Source organism: Oncorhynchus mykiss, chromosome 23, assembly GCF_057628025.1.
Source record: "Oncorhynchus mykiss isolate SJ-2025 chromosome 23, ASM5762802v1, whole genome shotgun sequence".
NCBI lineage: Eukaryota > Metazoa > Chordata > Actinopteri > Salmoniformes > Salmonidae > Oncorhynchus > Oncorhynchus mykiss.
Genome location: NC_143044.1, coordinates 937,573 through 949,951, shown reverse-complemented (window position 1 = coordinate 949,951; position 12,379 = coordinate 937,573). Strand labels below are relative to the sequence as shown.

Below are 12,379 nucleotides of genomic sequence, written 5' to 3'. Positions count from 1 at the left end.
ATATGTACCAAAGCAAAATGATGTTAGAAATGTCCTGTAAATGTACACTGAGTGTACATAACATTAAGAACACTTGCTCTTTCCATGACACGATATGATCCCTTATTGATGTCACTTGTTAAATCCACTTCAATCAGTGTAGATGAAGGGGAGGAGACAGGTTAAAGAAGGATGTTTATGTGGCCTCCCGGGTGGCGCAGTGGTTAAGGGTTCGCGCCCAGGCTCTGTTGTAAGCGGCCGCGACCGGGAGGTCCGTGGGGCGACGCACAATTGGCCTAGCGTAGTCCGGGTTAGGGAGGGCTTGGTCGGTAGGGATGTCCTTGTCTCATCGCGCACCAGCGACTCCTGTGGCGGGCCGGGCGCAGTGCGCGCTAACCAAGGTTGCCAGGTGCACGGTGTATCCTCCGACACATTGGTGCGGCTGGCTTCCGGGTTGGATGGCGCTGTGTTAAGAAGCAGTGCGGCTGGTTGTGTATCGGAGGACGCATGACTTTCAACCTTCATCTCTCCCGAGCCCGTACGGGAGTTGTAGCGATGAGACAAGATAGTAGCTACTACAACAATTGGATACCACAAAATTGGGGAGAAAAATATTATGTTTATGCCTTCAGACAATTGAGACATTGAATGGCACACTTACACAAGAGGGTGAATGGGCAAGAACGGGGTATGGTAGTACAGTAGGTGTCGTATACTCCCTCTAGGTCATCAGGCTGCTGATTATCCCGCACAGCTGTCACCGTCGTCTCGCCGCACCTTGCGCCTCATGACACTCAGCTGGACCATCACCTCCTTGATTATCTTCCCTCTATCTGTCACTCCTCTTGGTTCCTTCCTCAGGTGTTATTGATTCTGTTTTCATGTCGGTGCGTTGTTTGTGTTCATTGTTTCTTTTAAGTATTAAAATACTCACTCCCTGAACATGCTTCCAGACTCTCAGCGCACTCCGGGTGCACCGGTTTCAGTGTGTCAAGAACTACAACGCTACTGGGTTTTTCATGCTCAACAGTTTCCCTTATTTATCAAGAATGGGCCACCACCCAAACGTCATCCAGCCAACTTGACACAACTGTGAAAAGCATTGGAGTCAACATGGGCCTGCATCCCTATGGAAGGCTTTCGACACCTTGTTGAGTCCATGCCTCAAAGAATTTAGGCTGTTCTGAGGGCAAAGGGGGGTGCAACTTAATATTAGGAAGGTGTTCCTAATGGTTTGTACACTCTGTGTATACTATTGTGGATTATATTGATGCCACAATAATAAAGACAAAGAAAAAAAAAATCCAAGTTATGGAGAAGTAAATCATTGTCACTTGCCACAAACATTTTTCACAACAGCTTTTTCACTTTAGTATGTGGCCCATGTGCATCTATACATTTTTTTTGTCAATTACTCATGTCTTCATTACATGTCCCCACAGATCTTACAGATATCAGTCACACCACCTTTGGAATTGCTAACACTTCCTCGGCCTCCTCCATCAAACACTGCTTCCAGAAGTCGGGTTCGTAGAAATTGCTCTTCCTTCTTCCTCTTGTCCTCCTCCTTCCTTTCACGCTCTGCCTATTCCTGTTATCTTTGTAGTAGTGCCATAAAAGACTGCAGGCCAATCAAAACACACTTATCAGGGCACACACACTTCTAATTTTCAGAACCAATGGCGTCACATTGATTGTACGCTGCAACACACTCGTAGGCACACTCACGGATGCTATTTAAAAGAAGAACAAAGGAGGAGATCTGAGTCAACGTGTAATGTCAAGAGTTCTATGACTCAGCATTTAACATTTTACAATGTTAATATGCTTTATAAATCCAAACCTAACACCATTATCATAGCTAATTAGCTACAGCCTCTTTCTCAATGTTAGAAGGTAGGTTGGTAGCCTAGTGGTTAAAGAGTTGGGCCAGTAACCGAATGGTTGCTGGTTTGAATCCCGTGCCAGCTAAGTGAGAAGTCTGTTGATGTGGCACTTAACCCTAATTGCTCCTGTTAGTTTCTCTGGCTAAGAGTGTCTGCTAAGATGTAAATGATCCATAAGGTCTTTGGAGTTCTGTTTGCCCTTCCCGCTCTCACCTGGCCAGCAGGCCTTGAGTGGCCCACTGGATGGTCACTGCAGCTAGCTCCTCTGGAGTCGGCTCTACATCAACAATAAACATGCATACAGTTAGGAAAAACAAGTCCCTATTATTATTAAAATGTATAAATATGAAATAGTGTGTACGGTGTAGTTTAGCCTCAGTGCAGACTTATTGTATTTTCTTTGCATGTCAAGATGTATTTCTTCATTGCCTTTGTAACCAGATACATTATTGAGAACACATTGTCTTTTACAATAACAAGAGCAAAACCGCAAAGCAATAGACTAACACAACAACACCCGTGCAGACAATAGAGCATGACCACAGTATACATAAGATTGTACAGTCGACTTTACCACCTAATCCTATCTGTACAGCCCAAATATTTATTTTACCTGGAGTATTCGGTTCCTTTGTGCTGTTCAATATGGTGACCTTGACCTTTTCTGTTATCATAATATCTCACCTAGGCCTATGTGTTTATATATGGTTTGTACATGTTTAGAAGTTGATTTGTTACATTTTTTTTTATTTATTATTAAATGGTATTGAATTGAAATGTAGAATATATAGCTTCATGAATATCATCAGAGGGCTCCAGAAATAATTGTAAAATTTGCTGACAAAGTAGTATGGCAACGGTTGTCAAAACAATGAATCCTGCTCTATGGTATGTCGCGAGTCGACAATCTATCTACTGCTCCCCTGTGTGCCTTGGGTGGTGCCTGCAGGAAACAATGAGGGATTGTTTTCAAGCTTCCACTTGAGTGAGTTGCATCACTTCCTTTGACCACATCAGACTCCCTTGGGTTTACGAAGAGACAATTGTGTAATTTAGGCCTAAGTAATGTGTCCACTGGCTTTCTCATAAATCATGTTTACTAAATAGAGTGCATTCTGTTCTGCCACAGGCGGGATAGGACACAAGACACCAACCTTCTGCATAACAACACATAATGCAACCGTGATAGACTATATTCTATTGCTCTTTTGGCTATCACGCCTGGAGCGACAGTAGCTTTTAAGATCTTAGGGAAGGTATGATGTCACCAATGTACCTCAGCCAACCAGCGAGTCTCACTTCAACTACACAAGCATTATGCACACAGATCTCAATTTAGGATTAAGGCCTAGGTGTACGAGGACATTCAAATCAGATCTTCTTTACATTGTTGCAATGGAAGTAAGACAAAGGTAAATTGCCCAATTGACTCATTTTCGATTGTAAGATTATTATATATTTTTTTACCTTTATTTAACTAGGCAAGTCAGTTAAGAACAAATTCTTATTTTCAATGACGGCCTAGGAACAGTGGGTTAACTACCTGTTCAGGGGCAGAACGACAGATTTGTACCTTGTCAGCTCGGAGATTTGAACATGAAACCTTTCGGTTAGAATGAGAAATACAAAGCAGTACTTTTCCTTGGTGGTTGCACAGTCTTGGCACTGGCAGAGAGGGTGTTTTCTTATACCTTGGCAGCAGCATTTCTTGTGGACTGGCCACCCTGGGTCGCCCGGTGTTCTGTCTGCGCTGTGGTGATACACTTTCCAGAGCACAAACAAAGAGTGGAAATTATACTACACATCAAAAGAAAGATCAGCACAACACATCACTATGTACAGAAGGCTAGGTTATCACATATAATGGAATGGTAACTTAAACCAAAAAACAGGCCTGTTTGTGTTCAAAATGGGCTGGGATATTGGCAACTAAATTATGTAGTCTGTAATTGTTTTGCATCTTCACTTCAGACCACAAGCTTTTGCTAAGGCCTAAATTGTCACATTCAGAAACAGATCGACATCGGCTGACTGCTTTAATCCTCCAATGTCTTGCATACCTGCCTTTTATGATTGGACTGCTCCCTTTGACGGTGCCAGTTTTCCCTGCCAGTTAAGTACCGCGTCAAACCAGAGGAACCAATCTAGGAGCCCATAACTGTAGTACAATTATCCAGGGGCAGACTGGCCATCTGGCGTTTTGGGCAAATGCCAGATGGGCTGGTCCATTTTTAGCCAAGGGGGCCAGAATGGTCCGGTGTGTTAAATGCCAGGGCCTATTTCTGGTCCCAGTCTGCCCCTGCAATTAGCCAATAAGAGATGGTGGTTTCAAACCTCTCCAACTAGTTGTTGGTGTTAGATTCACTTCCTGAAAGCTTGCTGGTGACCATGGTAACACCTGTGCGGATGGATACGGTAAAGAGGTCAATGGAAAGCAGACTGGGGGGGATAGAAGCACGTCGGATTGACACACATTCAACAAATCTGATCTAACAAAAAGCGATATTCGCCAAATCTGTCATGATTGATTTATGTAATGACCCACAATGTGGTTACTAAAGTCCAATTTGGATGTATTAGACTGTTTTCGCTGCATAACATTTAGAAGTAGTACATTTTCAGGTTTAGAAGAAGTGACTGCTAAACTCCCATTCGTAAAAGCTGACAGCATAGCTAGCATAGAGAAACTGGTGATGGTAATCAAATATGTTTTTTAAAGGGATAATTCATCACAAACCACACATTTTCTATGAGTAACAGTGTTGAACAGTTAAATAACACTAATATGTGAACACATTTTTTATTTTGTCAATATAACAAAGTTGGTGGCAACATCATTGTGGAAATATGTTGCAGCTCAGTCTAATACAAAACCCACAATGCAATGCTCTCTCTGGGCTAGCTGGCTGGCTAGCTAGCTAGCTAGGTATGGCAAACACACAGTTGAAGTCCAAAGTTTACATATGTAACCGTTGTGAAATTGCTAGCTAGTTAGCGGGGTGCTCGCTAATAGCGTTTTAATCAGTGACGTCACTCGCTCTGAGACCTTGAAGTAGTTGTTCCCCTTGCTCTGCCTTTAAACAGCTTGGGAAATTCCAGAAAATTATGTCATGACTTTAGAAGCTTCTGATAGGCTAATTGACAACATTTGAGTCAATTGGAGGTGTACCTGTGGATGTATTTCAAGGCCTACCTTCAAACTCAGTGCCTCTTTGCTTGACATCATGGGAAAAGACCTCCACAAGTCTGGTTCATCCTTTGGAGAAAGGAAATTTCCAAATACCACGTTCATCTGTACAAACAATAGTACACAAGTATAAACACCATGGGACCACGCAGCCGTCATACTGCTCAGGAAGGAGACGCGTTCTGTCTCCTGGAGATGAACGTACTTTGGTGCGAAAAGTGCAAATCAATCCCAGAACAACAGCAAACGACCTTGTGAAGATACTGGAGGAAAGAGGTACAAAAGTATCTATATGCACAGTAAAACGAGTCCTATATCGACATAACCTGAAAGGCCACTCAGCAAGGAAGAAGCCACTGATCCAATACCTCCATACAAAAGCCAGACTACAGTTTGCAACTGCACATGGGGACAATGATCGTACTTTTTTGAGAAATGTCCTCTGGTCTGATGAAACAAAAATAGAACTGTTTGGCCATAATGACCATCGTTATGTTTGTAGGAAAAAGGGGGAGGCTTGCAAGCCGAAGAATAACATCCCAACCGTGAAGCACGGGGTGGCAGCATCATGTGGTGGGGGTGCTTTGCTGCAGGAGGGACTGGTGCACTTCACAAAATAGATGGCATCATGAGGTAGGAAAATTATGTGGATATATTGAAGCAACATCTCAAGACATCAGTCAGGAAGTTAAAGCTTGGTCACAAATGGGTCTTCCAAATGGACAATGACCCAAGCATACTTCCAAAGTTGTGGCAAAATGCCTTAAGGACAACAAAGTCAAAGTATTGAAGTGGCCATCGCAAAGCCCTGACCTCAAACCTATAGAAAATTTGTGGGCAGAACTGAAAAAGCGTGTGCGAGCAAGGAGGCCTACAAACCTGACTCAGTTACACCAGCTCTGTCAGGAGGAATGGGCCAAAATTCACCCAACTTATTGTGGGAAGCTTGTGGAAGGCTACCCGAAATGTTTGACCCAAGTTAAACAGTTTAAAGGCAATGCTACCAAATACTAATTGAGTGTATGTTAACTTCTGACCCACACTGACTTCAACTGTATAATAGGCAGTAGCAGCAGCGTGTGTGTGTGTGTGTGTGTGTGTGTGTGTGTGTGTGTGTGTAAAGAGTCAAAAAGAGTAAACGGGTCAATGCAGATAGTTTGGGTAGCTAAGCTAATTAGCAGTCTTATGGGTTGGTGGTAGAAGCTGTTCAAACACACAAGAGATTTAAATGCATTTGTATATGATTTGTTTATTTATATCAAACCAACACTTTACTTTTTTATGAATTTAGAATCGTTAGCACTTTTTTATGTTTCTATGACAATCAATGCAAATGTTATTGTGAACAAGAGATTTAAATGCATTTCTATATGATATCATTACTTTATCTAATCATCACTTGACTTGTTATGCAATTCAAAGATTGTAAAAGTTGGCCAGACCTTTTTAGAGTAATTATCACTTGTTTTGATGTTTCTACGGCAATCAATGCAAAAGTCATTGTGAACAAGAGATTTAATGGAGAATGTATGTTGTGTCTAATAGAAAACCTTCTTTACCTCGGTGATATACCGATCCCATACATCCAGTGGAAACGTCATAAAAGACGAGAAGATTTTTCCCCTGCACAAAAACAGCTATCTGTCCCAAGCTCAATAGGCTAGTTGATACAATGTTACAAGTTCGCTAGTGACAGCTTCGTGCTGGACACAGTTTATTAATTTGATACAATGTTGCACTTTACTAGAGATACCTCAAGTCAAGACAAATAGAAAGTGAGGCAGACAGGCCGAGTGAAACTGAATTCAACTGAAAGAACCTGTTTTTTTCATCAGGATATTTTCTTCTGTTTTTATTTGTTGGCTTTAGGCCTAAATATTTTACTTAGTTGATGATGGAAGTTATAGGCCTACTGCTGCGTTGGCCTATCTCTAAGTTTCATGCGCTCATTTCTTTAGTGGCAAATGGATCAAGGTTAATCAGTGTGTATGGTGCTCGCTCCTGCGTTACTTGATTTATTTTTATTTTTATCATTAATTCAGATTTGTATGATTAACCAGGTGACAATGATTTAGAAAAACGAAAACATTATTATTGAAATAAAATGTCCACAAAAATGCGCATATGCAAATCAGAGCTGGCACGCAGATTGGTAGAAATGGTAGGATAAATTGTTAGCTTCCCCAAACTTGAAACTCACTCACTTTACTATAACACCCATAAAACAAGTTCGCATGAAAAAGCGTGCCTCTTTTAAACAAATTCGCATGAAAAAAACGTGTCCCCTTATGGAAATCAAATAATCCATCTGTCCTGGCGCCGGCCATGATTATCGTTAACAGTTGACAAAGACTACCAAGACAATGACAAATATTTATACAGTCCTATCACCAGATGAATGTTCTGCAGGGAACGACACTAGACAGTTCAATGTACACCACATTCCTATTATATCCGAGTGTGGAAGGGTGAGGGCTGATTTATCCGTGCTACAAACTAACTGTAAAAAAATAGAAAATTTGCAGTTGCAATCTGTAAAGTTGAGGCGGGGCAGAAATCGTCAGCAATATGTGAGACGGGTGTTTTTCTCATTTCTGAAACTCTTCCATTCTCCCTAACATGCCTCAAGCACGCATGAAAATGAACAGGTTCTGCCGGAGTAGGTGATAAAGCCAAACAGCACGCTCTTTTTGATGAGTCCAGCACGGACTAGGAATGCAATACAGTCTCATTGGAGAATAAGTTTCGAGAGAAGGACTAAATAGTTGCAAACAGCCTAAACTGAAACCATGGACGTATTCAATTCATGAAGAATCTCAGTTGAGCCATAAAGTGAGTTCTCAAATTGTTTCAGTAAACATATGGGAAGATAATGTGTAACATTTCTCTCTTGGTTGATATTTATTGATTTGTTCGTGGGATTTGTTTTGAGGATGTATAGCTACTTTATTCAAACACCAAAATAGCAAGGCTATTTTGTTGAGCTGAGAAACATAATTGTCCCCGAAGTTATAGATATTTCCTAGAAAAACTATTATGTTAAGTGTATGTTTGTTATTAGTCTCATTATCCTTATCATTTTTACATTATGTTGGGCTTTTGAGTACTGTATTTCCACAGAGTTTCTAAACCCAGAGGCGCAACATCGCTAAACGCTTGCGAAACAGACCAAACAGAACAGGACGGGTTTGAGAAGTGAAAAAATATTCCTTAGTTGTTAATTTTCTCGTAATATAAAGGCACAACCTTGATTCTTAAGTAGTTGAACATGTTATTACTCAAACTTGAAAGTTGCCTATATGGAAGAAGTGCATTTGACTGACTGCACATGCGCAGTTCGGCGCGAGACGACTTTTAGATCCGAAGACGTGTTTCTACGCATGAGCTTTGCTTGCCAATGTCGCCATGACATCGCCTACAAACGTGATCAGGGATTTCTATTGGAGAAGCAGTTTTTGCCTATCTTTGCACTGTACGGTCTTCGGTATTTCTGCATTTTCATGTCAGCCTGCCTAAATATGAACTTGCAAATGGAGTAAGAATTGACTGTTGTGTCGGGGAGGAGCCACTTCATAAACCTTTTTACCCTGTGGCATATATCCCCCTTTCCACTTTGTTTTAGTGTTGGGTTACACAGGGACATGCACAAGAGAATATGAATATGTAAATGGTGACATATTTCGTTTAAGGCTGATTTTGCAAATACGGGTGCTTTTGGATGTTAAATATTTTAGAAAATAAAAACTGAAACTGCTTTTTACCTGCTTTTTATCTGTCTGGAAACAATATCTAATAGTGGCTGAGACCATACTATTACAGAATTTTATCAGTTTCCCCAAATACCCGAGGGGAAATGTCATTACGACCACGTTAGAAAATGTGCTATCTTAGTTGAAAAGGAAATCACAGAAATTGTGCTTAAGGTATTTAAAAAAACATTTGTCATGATTTTTTTTAAATCATGTTTTTTTTTACTATTTGGAAGTTTTCTTAATAATATGTATTCATCATTGTCATGTCTAAATGTCCATATATGCATTGATGATACTCAGAAACATGTATTAACCACATCAAAATCGTATTATCTTAAGAACAAGCATACGGTTCACCTATTGGAAAAATGATCAATATCAATTGTAATTTAATACACTGTTTCCTCAAAAATATGTTCCGTGATGGTAATGACTTAGCATTGTGGTAATGACAAATTACATTTCATATAAAACAACTGATGAAAAATGTAAGACTTCAGGTGAGTGATGTGGTGTGTTCCTTGACATGTATGACTCCATAACCACTAATTTCTGGATAGTTGATCTTCTGTTTCTTTGGTTTATTTTCCATAAAAATCTAACATAATTTGATGACATTATAGCCTATTTGGTAATGGCGTACAATATTATTTACTCAAGTCATATTTACCTTTTATTTTTCTATAATTTCCCGGCATCAAAATTTGAATCTCCCTCCATGACATCATCAATGCGCCCCACTGTCACTGTTCATATCCATGTTAACCAAGAAAAAACGTTATTATCATGTAATTTGCTTGTCGTGGTGGCAATAACAACACGTAGAGGCGACTGTATTTTGTGTAAAAAAAAAAGTAACAAATGGCTTATGCACGTCTTAAATGCATATTGTGTCCATTTATTTGCCTCTTTTTAAAAACAGGTGCATTATTTTCTAATTATCAAGACTTTTGTAAGTGTAATACATAGTAGAATGTCAAACGTCTAGGTGTGAGACAGGACAAAAACTGCAAAACAGTGAAATCCAGACATGAAAGGCTTCAGAAAATAAAACAAACAAAAAAACATTGAAAGTTGGGGACAAAAAAGTTTAAGATTATTTTAGTCTCTACTTAATGGATGTGATTTTTTGTGGTTGTTGAAATGAACATTTTATTTTACAAATCTAACCCTGAGATACAAAAAGGCCCGCATTTGCAAAATCACCCATAAATAAGCAGAATTGATCATAGCCTACACATCTGCCACCGTATAACTTTGTTTCCATCTCTCCTCCCTACCAAGTTCTCATATTGTGTGTACCCTCTCAGGTTCTCTCTCAGGAATCAGCATGGCGCACCGCTCTCAGTGTTCCTCAGCAGGGGATAACCCCCTGGACCCCAAATACCTGCCTTCCCACTCCCGCGAGGAGTACCGGCTGGCCATTGACGCACTGGTGGAGGATGACTTGGAGGGCTATTATGAATTCCTTCAGAGTGCGGATGTGGTGGACTTCCTCTCCAGACAGGAAATTGAGCACATTAGGTGCACAGTGCAAATTCCGTACCAGAGCACTCAGCCAGAGCTCCCGTATGTAGAGTCTGAGGGAGATGGCTCTTCAGACACATACTGGCCTGTGCACTCTGACTTGGATGCACCTGGTCTTGACCTTGGCTGGCCCCAACATCATCACTTCATAGGCCCTACCGAGGTCACCACGCTGGTTAACCCCTCTGAGCCAGATATGCCCAGTATCAAGGCGCAGGCTCGTCGACTTATCAAGAATGCTCAACAAGTATGTCGATCAGCTCCATATTATACTAATACTGATTCTGTTGGGCAATATGTTGTGTAACAGAAAGGATATGTAATAGTACAATAGTAAATGTAGAATCAGGGGCATAGTCGGTTTTTGAACATGGGGGGGCCCAATTTAGGCGGGGTGTGGGGGTTTCTCCACTAGATTTTTTTAGCAAATGTAAAATTATTTTCCTGCATTGTAAAGGCCCAATGCAGCTGTTTTTGATCTCAATATCAAATCATTTCTGGTTAACAATTAAGTACCTTACTGTAATAGTTTTCCATTAAAGTGGTCAAAAAGAAAATATATTTTTGTTGCAAAAAACTATTTCTCAAGCAAGAATGTCACTAGGACTGTCTGGGCAAGTGGTCTGAGTGGGGGGGGGGGGGGCACCTGGACAGGACACTAGTCTGTTGCAGGGCCTTACCCCTAATTCAACTCCTTAATGCTGAGTGTCAAGCAGAGAGGCATTTGGTCCAATTCTCAACTGGGCATCAAACCCCCAACTTTTCAATCTCAGGGTGGACTTTTTAACCACAAGGCCAAGGCAGTTATTTCAAAATATTATACATTTTTAGACATTCCATAAGAGATGCACCAATGTGGATATTGCGGGCCGATATCTATATACTAATTTATTTAACATTTTATGGCCATTCTAGCACAGATAGAAACTGTAACAAAGTTATGTTCATAAGGCTAATAAGAAAATGTGAAATTATTTGATTACATTACATTATTTGATTACTTGCATCACAAAGTGACTGAAATGCATTCAAAAGGTTTTGCAAAGTTCACGAAAACATCAGGTAGGAATTGTGTGTCTAGAAAATAAGATCTGCATTGTTTTCAATTGTGGTTATGTCACTGTCCCTTCTAATGAGACCTGCAAGGCTTATGAGCATCGTAGAAGGAAACAGAATACATGTGTTCCTGTGAGTTGTAACTTTCAGTGATGGGGTCATAATAGCTTATAGCTCTAAAAGTTAGAGCTAAAAAGTATTTTCCCCCTTTCTGATGGCATTTTTTTTGTGCATGTTTTTCTGCTGAATGTTATCAGATCTTCAAACAAAACCTAATATTAGATAAAGGGAACCAAATAACAAAAAATATATACTTATTTCATTTATTTAATTAACAAATTTATGCAACACCCAATTCCCCTGTGTGAAAAATGTATTGCCCCCTTACACTCAATAACTGTTTGTCCCACCTTTAGCTGCAATGACTGCAACCAAATGCTTCCTGTAGTTGTTGATCAAATCAAATTGTATTGGTCACATACACGTGTTTACTAGATGTTATTGCGGGTGTAGCGAAATGCTTGTGCTTCTAGTTCCTTCTAGTACAACAATATCTAACAAGTAATATCTAACAATATCTAACAATATCTAACAACTACACACACATCTAAGTAAAGGAATGGAATTAAGAATTTATAAATATATGGATGAGTAATGTCAGAGCGGCATAGACTAAGATATAGTATAGAATACAGTATATACATATGAGATGAGTAGTGCAAGATATCAAAATATTATTAAAGTGACATTATTAAAGTGACTAGTGTTCCATTTATTAAAGTGGCTAATGATTTCAAGTCTGTGTATGTAGGCAGCAGCGCCTCTGTGCTAGTGATGGCTATTTAACAATCTGATGACCTTGAGATAGAAGCTGTTTTCCAGTCTTTCGGTTCCAGCTTTGATGCACTTGTACTAACCTCACCTTCTGGAGGCAGTGGCTCGAGTGGTTGTTGTCCTTGATTATCTTTTTGACCTTCCTGTGACACCTGGTG

General features: G+C 40.2%; 1 protein-coding gene across 1 annotated transcript in view; it reads left to right on the top strand.

The window, feature by feature from the left end:
• Positions 1-7,448: 7,448 nt before the first annotated feature.
• Positions 7,449-12,379, top strand: part of LOC110502259 (uncharacterized) — a 30,728-nt gene continuing 25,797 nt past the window's right edge. Inside the window, exons 1-2 of the mRNA XM_021580158.3 lie at positions 7,449-7,884; positions 10,115-10,578. Of these exons, the coding sequence (XP_021435833.2) occupies positions 10,135-10,578 (444 nt within the window). The 5' untranslated portion in view covers positions 7,449-7,884; positions 10,115-10,134. The remainder of the gene's footprint in view (positions 7,885-10,114; positions 10,579-12,379) is intronic.